Here is a 17,720-nt window from a genome sequence, read left to right on the forward strand (position 1 = left end):
AAACAGTTGTAATAACGTCTGGAATGCAAGTTTTCTGAATCAGGCTTAAAATCACTTCGGGCTTCTGAAACGCCAAGGTGGCAGTTTTCTCCACCCTTGGGTGTGCATTCGGAGGTTTGATGTGTCCAGGTCCGTTAGGCAGTAGGTAGCACGTATCCCAAATGACTATCGCACGAGGCAGATTCCTGAATAGCCGCTCAAAATTGGGATGGACCGCCGCACTAAATACCGATGACTGAGCCAACGCTGACATTTTCAGAGCTTGTCGAGCCAAAAGGGAGCGCTGCTGAATTTGGATTCTTGGTTCACCATCCTCTGCACGCAGACCGAACTGGGCTTGCGCGATAGGCTCCAGTCAGTCTCCGCATGCTCTCATGGTGGGCAGCGCGTAATATCAGGTAGGAAATAGGGGCTTATTCATAAACCACGGTGTCGCCATCTAGCCGTAATCTAAAATGCCCTATGAAACTAAGGGCCAATACAGAAGTAGCAAATTCCAGACGTTACATAGCTTTGAAAGCCATTTTAGCTTCACTACTGAATATGCCTCCCTTACCACTCCCAGGTTTCCTTTTCACACGTCATGAACCTCTCACTTGCTGCTCCACACAGGGCAGCGTCTGGAGCAGTCTATACATTTCGTAGGAAGTGTGTAAGTCGCCTGATTTGTCAGCGGGGCGCTTCCACACGTAACCCTCCCTTCATATGTCACAGTGGCGTGACCAAATAATTCACATTTGAAGTATCGCGCTGGTTGGTAACAAACTGTCAAACCTTAAAACGAATTACGCCTGCAAGACTATGTACAGGTAATTATAGAGTTTGAATGTTACAATAAATGTTGCTGTTTTTTCCAATGTGCCATTGACTCTGCCCAAATTTTTCCACAGCGTCCATCTGCATTACGTCTGAGCAGGTAACCATTTCTGTACACAAAGTCTTGCATCCCAGAAGATTAGATACTCGGTCTGACGCGACAGTTTCAACTAGAAGTGTTTGATTACGAAGTGGTCTGTTTTCACGAAGTGGTCTGTTTTCAAGGACCCAGCCATACACTGCAAGGTCTTGTGAACGTAGGAAGAGGGGAGCTTCCAAAAGGTCCCATCTACTCCTTTGATTACAAAGAAATCATCAGCATACAGCACACCTTGCGGTACAGGCGGTGAAGCCAAGATCCCGTTCTTCGTAATATACAATGTTCCACCGCCGCGCCTCTCGATGGTCCCTGAGGTATACGCAGAGTTTTAGGCAGGTGATTTAGCGCTGGTTCGTATCCGGTTTGGAAATATTGTATCGCCGTTCCCGTACCCAGCCACTCCTGGCGGGGCTCTCTGGGGAAAAGCAGTCGTCCCTCTTTAAGCTGTGGGACATTCTCAGGGCCCTATGCTGAGGCCTTTTTGGCTTCGCAAAACGTCCCGCCCGGCACTAAAGGTGCCTACCATAAAACAGTCCCTGGGAGGGCTCCGTTTCGAGTAGTCCGAAAAACAAGGCTACTAAACTGAGTCTACAACAGTAGCCAGACAGCGGCATATGTTAACCACAAAGAAGCCTCAGAGGTACAATGTTTCTATAATTTTAAAGCTTCTAAATGTTTCGTATTTATTATTGGGTGCGTAGATTTGTCAGACTTGAGATGACAAAGTTTCAGCTCGCTGGACGTCACGATTGCTAAACTTCGAGCAAACACTATAATCCGGCAGCGTCGAGACTTAATACCTCTCAGATCCGTAACTGACTTAAGTAGAACGTATCAGCGCACACTGGAGTACAGCTGCTAAAACAATGCAAAAACTGAGTGCTTACCACTATGGTTATTTACTAGACTTTCTGTACTGTAGGTGGTGGTGGTGCGCCCTTTCCACCCAATGACTTGAGGATTGGGCTCTAAATTAATCAAGGCGGGATATTCAGTCTGCTGTATATGTTGCTGTTTTAAATGTTCATTTAACTATTCGAAGACACGAATATCCTCAGTGACATTTTTAGAACTGACAATCTAACAGTAGATAATCTTCCTGCTTTAACTCTCCACTGTTACCATTCTACCCCGTTTCTTTCCATTGCTGTTGTCGGGCACCGGGTGAAACACTGAACCTATCAAGACTGGCCAGTTTTGCAGTACTATGTACCGCGATTTGCAGAATGTGACGCGGTTGGGATCAAGAATTGTTACAGAAAAACCGGCTATGTTAGTCCGTCTCATTCATATGAATTACTGACAGTGACCTCGGCATGGTCATGGAACCCCTACACCTATGTGCTACGATCTACCTCCTGCGATTACGTCTTAAACTGATCAACTACACACGAGGTTCGTTTGAGCAGTTGCCAGCGGGCTAGTGCGCATGCGCAGAGCTGAATTCGCGTATTAGTAGTGCCTTCTTCCGCTTCTGGCTACTTGAAGCGTGGCTGTTTGCCGTATGAGCAGAAGCAGCAAGTAGCGAGATGCTACCCGGAAATTTTTTTCCGGCGCGCCCAAGCTGCCAGATTCGCGCATGCGCAGAGCGAGCTGAGTTATAGTGGGGCGTCCTCCACGTGACCCGTGTGTATGTTTCGTGATATTGCTTGTCTCTTCGTTTACAGCTCTCACGTCGAATGAAAACAAAACATTTCTGTGGCCCGGAGCCATGAAGTGAATTAATATACATTCTCAAACATGAAAGACCAAAGTAAGTTAGTGGACTCAATTATCTGATTTTATATTATCTCCACGTTATTAGTAATCAGCCACTAATGTCTTAATGAAGCTATTTCTGTCAGTTTGGAGAGAAATTTGCTTCTATTAATTTTTCCCGCTGAGACAGTTTACTTTAAACTAAGTGTTTCATTCCACACTATTGGCTACTTTAAACTTCGTTCAATTTCAAGTGCAGATTTTCATTTTATGGGACGAACGACATACGATAATGAAGGACCAAACATGAGAATACAGTGCTGGATCTCCAAGAAAATTAATCACAAAAACCACAGAAAAGCTGAATAATATCAGGTACTTCAAAGTGCATCTGGACAAAGATGTGCAGTTAGAGCGGAATGAAGCATTTTAGTATGTTTACGAAATTCCGATGCTGCTGGAGTAGTCTCTGATGTCCTGTTCCTTATATGACACTAAGATCTCTTAATGCTATATACGTACGAACATACGTAAACATTGACTAAGCTGACTAAGTAGGCAAGTTTGGTCAGTAGTTTTGAACTAAATATTTTGTGTCAAATATATTGACAGCTGTAGCAGACTTTTACAAATATGCCTTCTGTGAAACTTTTCCGATCACAAGGCACTTGTCTAGTAGTTCCTCTAGGCCTGAATTCATTTCTTAATTTGTGTTTACATCTTAAATTTCTAGAATGCCCTATGCTGAATTTTAGACTGGCAGCATACCGTGTTTCATTGTTTTAACTCCCCACATGGCTTTATTCCTAGAGTAGTCAGTTTTACAGTTTCTTTGACCCTCAGACAACCTTGTTAATTTTTTACACATTCTGAAATAGCCATGAAATTTATCATCCTTTATTCTGGTGTACGCTACACAAGAAACTTATTTGCAAGACATTTATATTCCATCTTACCAGCTTGTTGCAGTGCTGTGTAGAAGTAAACCTGATTGGAAATGATACATATTATTGCAGAGTACGAATTAGAAGAAAAAAATCTGTCGAAGTCACTACATAGCAAAATGTTATGGTACTTTGAGCTGTGGAGTCTAGTTTTGAAACGCCAAGAACTGCAAACTTTTCGCATTCCTTATCTGGGTACAATTAATAAAACAATTGCTCAGGGTACAACTCCCTTGGTCCTCTAAACAACATGGACACGTTATACCTCGCCACGCACTAAATTCCACACGGAGGTGAGACGAAAAGCGTATGAGCAGAGCAAGCATCAAACAAGGGCTGCCTACGTCATCGTAGCTGCGCATGCGCAGTACGCGCTGTCTGGCAAGTGCTCAAACGAACCTATGGCCACTTATTCTGTGATGGCGGACCCCACGAAGGACACCTGTCAACAGCTAGAGTAATTTTGGAGAGCTGCAAAGCAGTATCTTCAGTAAATACGAAACATGACACCAACTGAGTAACCAATTTTACACATGCGCAGGTTTTCAGGCGCTGAGATTCGCAGTTTCCAAATTAGACTACGACGTAAACTCAGGAAACGTGTGCGTGTTGCGAAAACTTACAAGCTTCATTGAGGTTGTTCTATGATGTTATACCGAATTGTGTGTGTGACGCTGGTGTGATGACACATGAAATTTGCCAGGAAGACTGAATACCGATCTGTGTGAAATCACCGTAACCATTTTGGCCATCCTAAAACGCAACCACGATCGACCTTCATAGTTGGCAATCTTTCCTCCTTTCGCATACGAACACTAATCAGAGATGCTTGCACAGGTTATGGGGAATAATACTGTATTCTTTGGGAGTATCAGACACCACCAGCAAATTAGTTCTCACAGCAGCTGTTCAGATCCCGATGCCTTAAGAGATAAAATGCTACTTCATTTGCTTCATCAGCACTGATAAAAGGCTATTTGGTACTTTACTGTCCAATTACTCTCGGTGATGCAGTCTAGATTATTAACAAGCACACTAAAAATTCTCCTGGATGGAGAGTACCTGAAAACACTCTTACAAGTAGTCTCTTATCACGCTACGTGAGTAGACATGCGATAACTAAGCAGGTCGTGTCTTACAACGGAACAGTGCACTGGAAGAATATGCTCTCAGGCGCAGCGGACTGAAAACGGACACCACTGAACTCTGAAGGAAGTTTTTCCTACTAGCGTATGTGCTCTCAACATATACGAAGTTGAAGAGATACATCGGCATTTTTAATCCTGACGCCACTTATTCGAGGAGTACCAGCTGGCTGAATTCCAGCCACAGTGGACCATTAGAGCTATCCTTCAGGCCATGTCAGATCAGGTTTGGTTTGTGGGTCAAGGATAGACGCGAGACACCGCTCTACGTAGAAGCATTGCGCTACACTGCATTCGGTCCACAGCTACTCGTTCACTTTTCACGTAAGAGATCTTACTGCGTACTCTTACCACACTGTCACCGCTACAGAAACATGACGCTAAATCTGAATCCCTTTCTCAAAACGTGAGGCATTTGCCACAGCACAGAAAATATATAAATCTTCAACGCCCGTGGAGAAATTGACGCCAAAGTGCACAGCTACAGTATGTCGTAAAGAAAGTGCTTTACTCATCAAATCACGTAACAGTTTTTACTGTTTCCGGAATACCAGATTCTCTAAACATTGACGTTTTGTTTACTTTCTGTAGTTTACCCGTCATTCCATTCTTTTTTTCCTCCATAAACTTACGTGGCCTTGAAATGGAATTACCCACATTTCAACGACGCGCTGGGAACTTCGCTCTGCCGCCTCTGTGTTAGCAGCACAGCAGTGTCTTAAAACTGTACATCTGGTCGCTTATAACCACGATGTTGTGGGGCCCCTAACTTATTTTCGAGCAATGTTTCATATTCATTGAGCTTAGCACGAATTCTGTATCTGATATGGTGCGACCCATGGCTAGAGCGACGTCTTCCTGCAGCCAGTTATTGTTAGCGATTCTTTGCGTACATTTGCAGTAAGTGGTTATTAGGCTCTCGCGTAAGTCATCTTTAAACTACTAAATTATATCGACAACCGAAGTGAAACTAACTTTTGTTTCACGTTGACAGTGATTACATTTCAGGTAACAATTGAGCTCTAAGTTTTCCTTACTGCCATCGTTTCACCCGATCTTTGTGTGTGACATTAAATGCGAAGGCGAAAATTTACGCCCGCGAAACTACAAGTGTCGCTCGTATTTTCTGAATGTCCGCTGCTACGGTTGGACAATTTCACAAATGTTATTCTAGCTTCCTGTGGTCTCATTCAAGGGGGAATCGGCGTCACAATCAGGCCTGTTAAACGTGTCTTGCTTTGATGCTTTTCTGCTATTACCGTATCGAGTTATTTCCTATGAGCATCATATGGGCACCCTGTAGAGTTAACATTGCTCCTTTTCCCAGCGCCAGTTTTATCTAGTTGACATTTCGCTCATCTGTGTGCTTCAACTCTTAGCCTGTTACGTTTAAGGCTCCTTTACTCTCCCTACTCTTGGATTTGTTCTAATACCTTATTTTACGTACACACATGTCACTCTAGGCTCCCATAAGTTTTCGTACGGATGACTCGCCACCTCTACGCTACCTAATCCATGCTACACTATCTTCCCTGTAGTTTTTACTTTTTCCCTTCGTGTGTCAAAGGTTGCATCCCTTTAGTTCTCTGGAAAGATCCGCTGGCATAACCTTTTAAGAGAACCAAATAGAAATTATAACACGTTTTGGGTGCGGTGATTCAATCCGAGTGTTGCATGATTGGTACTACTATACAGTGTCCTGAACCGGCTTGTAATAAGAGGCTGTCAACTGCAATCTAGCACACAGCGTCTTTTGTAGATAGATCTACACGCAACTTCGATTTGTCGGAAATATTCTTAAGCATGGCACATGTTGAGGAGACAACCAACGCCAAGCAGTGGTAACATTCCTGAGTCCAAGCATTACGAACCCTCATACAGTCTGTCTTGACGGAGACTAATGGATTATGTTCCGGCCAAAGAGAAAACGCGGGGACGAGATGGAGTAAATTCATCAACCCTCAATCATGTTTTCGGAAGTCAAAACTAAGAGGCATGGTACTCTATAGTACGTAATCTTCGGTAAAATGAATTCACATAGTTACGTTAAGTTCAAGATGTGAAAATACTGTGCAGGTGTATAGTAAGGGTGCAAACGACGAACATAATATTTTTAAATATTACTCTGATTTAGAAAGAAATCTGGCAATACCTAATCTTACTAGTTCGCACACGTACTACTACGCTTGGAAAACCACATATCTTCCGGAAATATGGTGCAGAATAGTGCAGCGTGGCACTGTAAGGAGCGCTAAACGTGTCCCACCTCTTCCATGTACGCTCCATATGTTTGGTTCCGTCAGTACTACAACCCATCTGTACAACAGAAACCGTCCGCTCCTCAGAGAACCTAATTGGAAATTGGAAGACAGTTGCCATTCCGTAAGTTTGGTTAGTGTTTCCAGGAGAAGCAATGTATTGGATGCTTCTTACTATCGATATTGCTTTTTTCAAGCCAGATAAGCAGATTTATGAGATTCGGCCATGTTCGGAAGTCATTCAGCCTAGCTCCATATTAGAACATGGCATGTATGGAAGCGGTTCTAAGGATCGTTCTACAACTAATTACAGTGGCTGACAGTAGCAGGATACTTCATATTAGAGGTTATTCAGGAACAAGAAACATCGAACAAAGTAACAACGTTTACTTCCTAAATTAAACACCCGCATACCGATATGTTGCTGAGATTCCACTATTTAGATAATGCCGCTGTGATTGTAAGTTCACGCCCATGTTTTCAGAACAGTAGAACACCTGTAGGCAGCCACAGCTCAGCGCGTAATGTACACAAGCCGTGTGGACTAATCCGGACGGGTGCCGTGTTGGCACCGCGCCTATCTTACGTATACCGAGAAATCTTCCACGCTAACAACCAAGGTCTTTCCAAGAAAGACATCTCTACCACCAGTTTGTGTGTTGGGGGTCTAAGGACGTTCAACGGCGAGGTTATCAGCGCCCTTACACTCATTAAAACTAATGTGGATAAAATTTCAGAAACTGCTGCATACACAGTGAGCAGAAAAATCTATAAAACGGCAGTCACTCCATCTAACTCCCGATGAGCTACACGCCTGAAGACAACTAAGGGCGGAAGGTGCTACGCTCGGGATTACAACAGGAATAGAGTCATACAAGAGCTAAAAGAAATTTACAGGGAAATTTAACTGGCTAACCACTCACAAAAAAAAAAAAAAAATATGAATAAGCCAGTCACACTCAACATATTAAGAAAATCTCCCTAAAACTTTCGGAGACAAATCACAAAACCGTAGAAACCTCACTACATTCGTTTAAACGCCATTTAAAGTAGAGGGCAGCTAGCCGCTGCCCTCTTGTTCGAAAATACAGCCTACCAAAATGTGGCGCACAATGATCTGAACGCCACAAGCACCACACACAGGGGGGGGGGGGGGGGGGGGGGGGGGGGTTCCTCTCGCCGGAGCAAGATGCTACGAGTCACAGGACTGGCCTAAGCGAAGACGAGCGAGGGGGACCTCAACCCTTCTTCGTTGCTGAAAGGCAGTACGCCACGGCCGCGCAGTGGGCTTTTACTAAACGCAGCTAATCTGTCACTTTTAGATGTCTGCAACACCGCACATACGTAAGCAGTTACAGCATGTGTGTAACAGCAAGATACATGACTGCTGCTGCTACTGCGTGTACATGAGGGTGCAGACGTCACCAACCTGAAGGCTGGCTTTAACATGGCATGTCTATTGGTCGTGCTGTACTTCTTGCCCTTCAGAAGCCAGTATTCTATGTCCGTAAATTTTATTTTTACTTCTGGCAGACACTGCTATTTAATGTCTAACTAGTTCTTAACAGAAGAAGTTGTGCCTCCTAAGATTCGCCTGACATGTGCCCATACTGGGATTGCAATTCACAGAAACAACGAACACGCTGTATTACAGAGCCACTACACCCATTTGTACAGATGCATGCGTGAATCTTGTGAACACTTTTGACACGACGACGTAAGACTTACCACAGCCTCTGCAATTTATTTTGCTCCGAGTGGAAGCTTACTGAGGCGATTAGAGGATGTTATGTGTACACCTATCTTATACTAACAGTAAGCGAACGGGAAAAAACGACCACAATTTAGGAAATAGTGAATTTCTGAATATTTCGTCTGGCATACCTGATTTCTGCAGTAATGAGATACGCCTTGCGCGCAACATTTATTCGCTTTATCAGCTAAGGTCGCTTGTGTATGCATTAATTACACGCACTTAAATTGTTTAGGCGAAGTAAAGCGATTAATAATTAAGCTGAACATCATAGTTTTGACAGGTTCAGTGTTTCACTGATTAGAAGCATAATTTAAACCCGATAATCTACTCCGTGATCATCTAAGCAGCATATGCCACTACAAAAAGTGAACTGTGGTCTATTTTTTCCTATGATCAGACGAATCCACTATCCTGACTACACCGACCTTCGCTGTCTAGCTTCCGAAACCGGATACTTCGAGACTAATACTATGATCGAAGACCTTATTCTGTGTTAAGTAACAGAATACCCACCAATCTTACAACTTTCGAGATAGAAACTTTTAATCTTCCTGTACAAATTATTTTTATCCATCTCTCAGTTAACCGGAAGTCACCTGTATTTAGATGGGCTTTCGAACATTTTAATGCACTATGGACGTATCGAATGAGCCACTTAACTCTGCTTATTGCTGATATCCCTGTAAGCTCAGGTCCCAATGACAGCGGTACTAAAATTTACCAGCCAGTGAATTTTCAATATACCCAGCTGCAATACGAAAATTAATGTTTAACAAGCGTAAGTTTATTTTCCATTACAGCATCAGTAAGAATTCTAGCTGACAACCCCAACGTTTGTTTCAGCACAGAGCTTTACTAGGTGTACCTAGAGTCGGTACGCAGTTACCCGCTCCATCCTTCGAATTGACTGAACCAGTCAGCTGCAGGGGCCTACAGTTTGACGTGAACGCAGAACAAAGGTGCAACTGTTTTCATGTGAACAGGGGAAAGAAGTGAAATGACGTAATTGTACTACGACTGATAGGGGATCAAATGCAAGACCTTCGCTCTAGTATCGCAAAGAACTGGAGCCGCCAAAGAAACAAATTTCGTTTAAGAAAAATTTTACTTTCCAAATCTTGCTTCGGATAATGGCATTTTATAACATTTTTCCAAAATATCCCACCACGCAGTGGCATAATGTGAGTTTTTTTTTTAACAGACGCGCTATTTCTTCAGTAAGCAAGTTACTTTCTCTGAAGAGAGAACTTGCTAGCAGATCCTTATCGTCCAGAGAGAACTTACCGTCTTCCTAGACATACTCTAGCCGACCAGGCAAGCGAGGTCTTTCCTCTGAGAACTCAAAAATTAACATTTACATAACCGAACTTTAAATCGTCAATACAAGAACCGACGGTAGCAATTCAACGTCAAAGTTATTTACCATACTGCAGATGACACTAATCACTCTAGAAGAGTTCTCTTAGGCAGCATCCGAACAACAATATAATAGTTTTGCTATGGTACGCACTACCGGTAGCGTGCTTTAAGAAATGATTCGCATAGACGATGCTGTGAACATAGCATTGCGAGGAAGTAATTTTGTATATCTAGACATCAAGAACAAAAGCTGTGACAAGGGCTTTCCTGCTTTTAACGCTGCGTGCTCTGAGATGCGTTCACATTATGTTTCCTATGAATCACGTCTTACTGTCAATGGCCTACTTCAACGATAATAGCAAATGTAAAGCCCGTCGTGTAAATGCAGCTTAACAGTCCTGTAGCACTCTAGGACAAATCTGGCGATACTTCATGCACGTTTTAATAATTCAAGTCGACCTGTAGGTATTTTGCACTACACTGTACACCGAAAACATCTAAGTTGGCTCACCCAAGTCAATGAAACGCAAATCCGTACTTGACTAAGCACTGTAGAGACCTAATCAAGTAGTACTCTACTGCCCGTCATTTAGGAACAGCCTAAAGCAGTGATTCTGTGCTAATTAAAACATTTTTCTGGAGATTAGAAGTAACGCTTTGATGAAAACGTCTTGTCCGCCTGAAGAGTATGCTATCATCTAAGTTGTTGATGCGAATATTCCCTTCTCGAAAGATGGATTTTTAATTACACAAGTTTCGCCCGTATTTTTTCATTTTTAACGGGTACATCCTCATTTCTATGTTTAATGCCTCAGTTAATGAAGGGGTAAGTGAATAACAAATCCCAAATATCTGACTTCCCTTCAAGTCGATGCTGGTATATTTTCTTCTGTAATTTTGTTTGTTGACAAAATCGCTGCTTCGTACAACGTGATTGTGTCAACAGAAATTACAAGTAAATCACCGTCTTAAACGAAATGCTTTTTCCGAAAGTATTTGCCATTCGTCACTATTTACTTCTGGGAAATACTGTGTTTAGCATCTACGTCAAACTGTACCATCACGGTTTGGTCTATGAACTCCCATGATGCAGGTATGTAGTGTAGCATTGTGCAAGCTTCGCATTGAGGGAAACGTTTAATGGGGGACGGTCTTAGCAAAAATGTTAGTCAAATTCCGTTTTTGAGTAGTACTGCAGACAGCTCGTAATTAAACGCTGAATGTTAAGATGCAATCAGTGTGGGAAACAAAAGGGTTAACCCCCTTATTCTGCAACTGCGTCAGTAAGTCAAATATAACTTTTACTCATTTTTAGATATTTCGCTCATACGCCCGACAATTTGTGCTGCCTTCCCAGCATCCTCTGCTACGCGACACGCAATGTCAACAAGCGAGTCGCTGTCAGACGTCGAGTTGATGCCTTGAGCAGCAGCTGGAGAAGGCATGACGGAAATATACAGACATAAGCAGAAACTGCGTTTGACGAACGCTCTGGCCGTGACCTCTGCAGCTTCTACACACACACACACACACACACACACACACACACACAAACAGCATCGCAGCAAAGCAATACGAGCGCAGCGTCTGCCCCGATACGCGTTGCTGCCTCAGGGTCCGTTATCACCCCAGCGAGGCGTCACTGATGGCCGATAACGAGACCGACTCACACTTATTTCACCACTGCGTCTAGCTGCGTCTAGCTTAGTTGCCAAATCATCCTCTGCTAGACCTTTGCGACGAGTCCTTTAAGGTTAAACCGTTGTCGTTCAGTGCAGTTCTACCGAAGCACATTTACTATAGCATATTACTACGCGGACTCCGTACTGAACTTTGTAAAATCAAAGTCTTCTAGCGTGCGAATTTACAGTAAGTGGATTGTTAACTGTCGGCTACTGAACCAATTTCATTTCTTATTCTGTCTTCTGATTTGCCGAATCCCCAAGTGTCTTAATTTATACCCGTCAATCCGAACGTTAAAATGAGTTACACATCCCAGTATGTGTGCCTAACAGTATTTTTCCTCTATTCCTTGAAATTTTAAGTTCATTTCTTCAGGCCTCAGTGGTTATCTGTGGTAGGCAATGAAAACCTAAAGTCCATTCTTTAAATTTTGCAGATGAACGTTTTTTAAAAATAAAGTGACGCAGAAACTTGCTGTGTGTGTGTAACGTCTAGTAGAAGCCTAGTTATTGGCAGATTAGAAAAACGCATGCACTTTCAAATCTCTGGTTATGGCGTTACCAGTTACAGGTATTACGAACCTTTACACACAGCTGTAGTTAAGATGTTTTGATTGCCTACCATCCATATAAAATGCATCAAATTTGTTGTGGGTTTACAAAGGGCTATTATGTTTCACTTCAGCAAACTTAACCACACTCAAAGGACATTACATAAGGCGGTCGGCGGCAGGGAGACAGTTATGGCGGAAATACGGAAGCGTCCGATCCCGCCCGTCTGCTTTGACCCATGACGTCACAAATATGGCGAAAACGACCATAAGCCACGATTCCAATATAGCGCATATTAAGTCGGTACGTACACATGATGAGGACGAAAATACATCGAAAAACAAACCCACTTTCCACAAAAACTGCAATGACACTAACGGGACAAGCGCGGGAAATGGGGTGTTTTTAGGTGGGGGGGGGGGGGAGGCAAACTGAATACCAACAAATTTAGACACCCACCCTCATACAGAACCACACTAAGCGACGAAAAAACCGACATCACCAAACTCCCCAAATATCACTAAACAATATCATCTGGAATCGGACATTTCCTTGATCTATATAGCTCAACAGCAGCTCCCGATCCCATAAATTAGGATCAAACACTTCCCTTGGCCTATATAGCTCAAAAACATCTCCCGATACCAATAACATACACAGCCACACATTGGGTTCGAACACTTCCCTTGACCTGCGCACTTAATTTTATCCGTCATATCCATTCCTGAACAAACACAACACATCAATTTTACTAAAATTACCACACGATGTACAGCGAACACTAAATTAACCTTCACACAAAATCGTTAACTCACTGAAACGAATTCCACAACAAACGCAGCCGACACTAACAATTCTGGATAATGAGCAAAAGCAAACTGAGCTCATTACACCACACAAACGAAAACCCTGAACATACCACCAGAGAGGACAACAAACCACAACACGACGACATCAAACACGCAACACAAACCAAACTTCGCGCCGTAATGACGTCACACACACCCTTACGTCACGGGTGAAAGCAGACGCGTGGGAACGGACGCTTCTGTCGACCCGTTATGGCAACAGGTATACGGTTTATAGCACTACACACACACACACACACACACACACACACACACACACACACACCGATCAATATATCCTACCAAACTTTACTGGTTTCCTCCAGTGTCCGTGGCGAACCTAAAAAAATAAATAAAATAAAATACATTTAATGTGTCAAAACTAATCCCTCTTTTCAGTAAGCAATGCCAAGAAACAGAAGACAGTCCTCTGCGGAAAATATCGCAGTTTATTCCTCTATGGTATTTTGGAAAATTAATTTATTGGCTATCAATATCTCGCCAACCACTGCCCCCACGTCCTCCCTCCCACCACTTAAAGTGGTAACAACGGGAAGGTATATTAAAGACATTTTAACTATTTTTCTGTATGTATGAACGCCTGGGGACTAGCAATATATGATCTAAAAGCGTTGCAAGATATTAAACATGAAGCAAAAGTAGCAGAAAACTTAAGTACTTTGTTCCACAATCACTGTTCCCAAATGTAGCCGGTACAGCCACAACTAACGTGAACTGCACTCCACATGTACGCCGTATCCATGGTGTATTATGCAGACGAGAGTGGTAATTACACTGAAAATAGGTTAGTGAAGGATAAGGCAACGAATCAAAGTTCAGCTTACATTATTTTCAATTAAATACCGTACTGAAAAAGTAAACAGAACTAGTGCTGCAGCGGACTCGTGTATTACTATTATTAGACAGTTACAGGAAATAGAGCTTAGATTGACATTAACACGCTCAGCATATGATCTTTTTTACAGCAACTATTTCCTGGCATTATGTCTGTTCGTAATTGTGCCCTGCTATGGTAACTTTGATGGTAGGTTTATGCCAGGCACGATACTTTCTAAGCAGAGGCAATCCAATCATATTAAATAGTCGCTAACGACTATTTATGCAAATACCTCAGAATAACTTTCATTCAAAATTAGACTACAGCTCGGTACAATATGATCCTGAAACTATGAGAGCACAATCTGCTAATAGATCATATTTTTGTAAACTGTACCAAAGAAGACACCGATAGCCCAATTTCTTACGTGTCAGCCAGCATTAACTTTATAGAAAGCACGTTACAAAATTTATGTTGGCATGAAAGACTTCACATTCTGTATATTTTAAGACGTGACAGTGAAATAGCTGCGGATTATTCATTTGCTACCAAACTAGCTACGTACGGAACCCGCCAGTTCCTTTTAAATTAAATAACCGCATGAAAAGTACTGTAGCGACTACTTTGGAGGATAATTAACTGAAAAGTAGCTGATAACACTTTGCATATTTAATACTATTTAGATGCAACATCGGAACGTCACTTTAATATGTAAACAAATCGAATACACCGATTAACGAGTACAGACTTAGATACGACGAACACATCACTATTAGTATCATGTCCATGAGCCAAGAATTCTTGAGCACAAGTAGTGTTTATAAAATTTGAAGTCTAATTCTAGTGACAGAACAGGCGGTTCGTCTTTTTAAATCGTGCGGCGGTACCACTAGTACAACGGCAAACACTCACTCCCGGGCTAAGTACATCTAGAACAATTCCGTACCTATCTCGCGCAAAAGAAATTTCGATACGCGGACGGAGTACTTTTTAGAAGCAACTAATATTGTCCAAATACCCGCTACGAGCAGCGTAAATACACCGCGCGGCCCAGTCTGCCCAGCAAAGGAGCAGTCACGTTGGCAGCACTGCGGCAAGATGGCACCTGATTTCACAACGTGGAGCTGTTGCCGGGCGAAGCAGCATGGGTGCGCCGTTATCAACAAGAGACGCCGTCTGGCACTATCTAATGATGCTTGTTATCAGTTGCGCTACACGCTCAATATTTTTTTATCGCGACAGTCAATGTAGCAGAGGGGGACTACGAACGTATTTAATAAGGGAAATGAGTGGGAGAACGCAAAATCAGAAGACAGTAACTACGTATTTCGCAAGGCCTGTAGTACAGTCCTAAGTAACATTGTCAGCCATCTTAAAATGAAGTTTAATAAAACTTGTGACTGTATTGTAGGGCACTTCTATCGTATCTTCTACACAGAAGTTCGAACCCAACTAGTACATGATCCGTCGAAAACTATTACAGTGTAATGCGTCATAGTACAAGTTTGTGTCGCTTGCGTATCGGCAACTCTAGAGTCACCTACTTTGCCTTCGTCAGTAGAGACTTACGTGAAGTATAGCGTGAAAAAAGCTGCGCCGCAGACTTACCTCTCTGCCCGAGCACCCTCTTCCGCTGCACGGCAGAGGGGGACTGCAGCCGGCGCAAGCGATTCCCGCCGCGGCCGGTGCCTCTGGCTGCGTTGTCGGAGGGCGCCACACGACGGCCGGGAAGAGTGCTGCGCATGGCGGAGAGGGCGCTGGGAGTCGAGCTGTCGCTGAGGTGTCCTTGAGCTGCGCTGCAAACCCTGTCGCGATTCGCGGTGGACTGATGACTGATGGCGCGGACAGCGGTTGCCGACGAGAAGCACCCCGTCCGTTCACGCGTGGCGCGAGATCCGGGGTTTCGCCGAACTGGCGACGCCAGCGACACCACCCCTTGCCGGGAACCAGCGAATCGCGTCTCGACACCTGTTGCGCAGCTCCGCCCTCGCTAATTCCCTCCACCGCAGGCGAGATTTGTTACTGCCGCAAGGATTCCGGACTCCAAGCCGAGCGAACAGTCTTGACCCCTTATTTTTATTACCCTGCCAAAATTCAAGCACAAACTTTTATGAAATTGTCATAAACTACACTATCAAAGCTTTTACAAAATGCCTTTTATAAAAGACGTTTGACAAAGTTTTTTTTCTTTTCTTTTTTTTACAGCTTAATAAAGGCCTTAAAATTCCCTGACCACCATTCACAATTTACACAATAATTTTACGTAAATTCATTCTTTAAATTTTGCCATCAGTTTGCGACCTCTCAATAAAACATTTTAAGCATTGTTTAAATAATTTCAAATAAGCCTTAAACACATTTCGCCACATCCAGCCCTCTAGTCGAAACACCAACTTATTTTATAACTCACGAATATAAATGAATATGCAATGAAAATAGTTGGATAATTAAAGGAGATACTCATGCTGATAGAATCAGAAATTTGTGTATCTGTGGAGGATTTCATAGTTATGGCACTATTTACGCAAAATTAACTAAACTGTTAATACCATTTTGTATACTACTTTAACTTGAAAAGTGATCTTTTCATATGATTGCTGGTATCACCCGCTTTCATTTAGTGTATCGTAAGTGTAAATAACGTAATGGGCTTAATTGTTACAATTTGTATAAATAATAAAATAAGAAATGTTAATAATTTTTTAATTGTTGTAGTTACAAACATCATTCGATTTCCAATGAGCTCGTCCCGTTGAGAAGGTTCCAAAGCTGCCATTAGTTTTTTCCTAGCATGCGTGTAAGGCATTTTACGCATCTTCCGTGATATTATGCTAAGTGACAATATTTCAAGCGGCAGGACTCCTCCATCTTAGCTCATCCAGAGGCGCGACCACGCTGCCGGAACGCGCACGTGGTCGCCTCTTTCCGCCCGGGGAAAACCCAGCCACCCCTCTCACGGCTGGCGACAGTCCAAAGGGCAGTAACTGCCAACTGTTGGCCGCCCCAACAAATATTCGCACCGGCCTACAGTCGTCCCGTCGGCGTAAAATCTCTCTGCCTAACGTCACATCTGGTGACACTTTAATGCACTGACGACACTTTAACGCTTTAAACATATAGCCGAGGGTTCCGTATAATGTAATTATGTAAAAAGGTAGTATACTCCGTCCGGGAATCGACAATTCGACGATGTTTGCCTGTTATCGGTATCGATACTGGCAGGACTAAAAAATACAGGACATAAATGGCTGTATCATTTGATTGCGTTCACGTAGATTAAATTTTTTTATGCTCCCAAGGCGTCGCGTACATTAGTATGTGACATAAATTTCGACTCAATAGACGAGTAATAACAGCGCACACGTGGGGAGAGCGCGAGAGGTGGGGGTTGCGGGCAGCCGCTGCAGGGGAAACGCCGAGCCCTGGAGCGGAGGTGCTGTTCTGAACTGTAGCCTGCGCTCATATTTTTTGTAAATATCAAGTAGAACTCCTCCACACCCACACTTGTATGACGACCGTTCAAAAAGGTGTCACTTCTGCTTTCGTTAGTATCTAAAAACAATTCCGCTGAAAATGCAACAAAATCAGCCATTTATTTTCGCCAGGCTTGTTCACCATTTGCAACTTTTAGAGAAGCGTTAAGAGTGGCGAAGTTTGAGTAAAACATACGCGTTTCTCTTGTAGCCATGTTAAAATCTGCTTCTTTCGCCAAAACACAGCGGAA

The 17,720-nt window shown here is 43.1% G+C and overlaps 1 protein-coding gene across 1 annotated transcript in view; it reads right to left on the reverse strand.

Moving 5' to 3' along the window:
- LOC126159886 (uncharacterized) overlaps positions 1-15,740 on the reverse strand; it is a 48,512-nt gene extending 32,772 nt beyond the window's left edge. Inside the window, exons 1-2 of the mRNA XM_049916700.1 lie at positions 15,605-15,740; positions 5,336-5,397 (exon numbers count right to left, since the gene is read on the reverse strand). Of these exons, the coding sequence (XP_049772657.1) occupies positions 5,336-5,397; positions 15,605-15,740 (198 nt within the window). The remainder of the gene's footprint in view (positions 1-5,335; positions 5,398-15,604) is intronic.
- Positions 15,741-17,720: the final 1,980 nt, after the last annotated feature.

This window comes from Schistocerca cancellata, chromosome 2 (assembly GCF_023864275.1).
Source record: "Schistocerca cancellata isolate TAMUIC-IGC-003103 chromosome 2, iqSchCanc2.1, whole genome shotgun sequence".
Taxonomy (NCBI): Eukaryota; Metazoa; Arthropoda; class Insecta; order Orthoptera; family Acrididae; genus Schistocerca; species Schistocerca cancellata.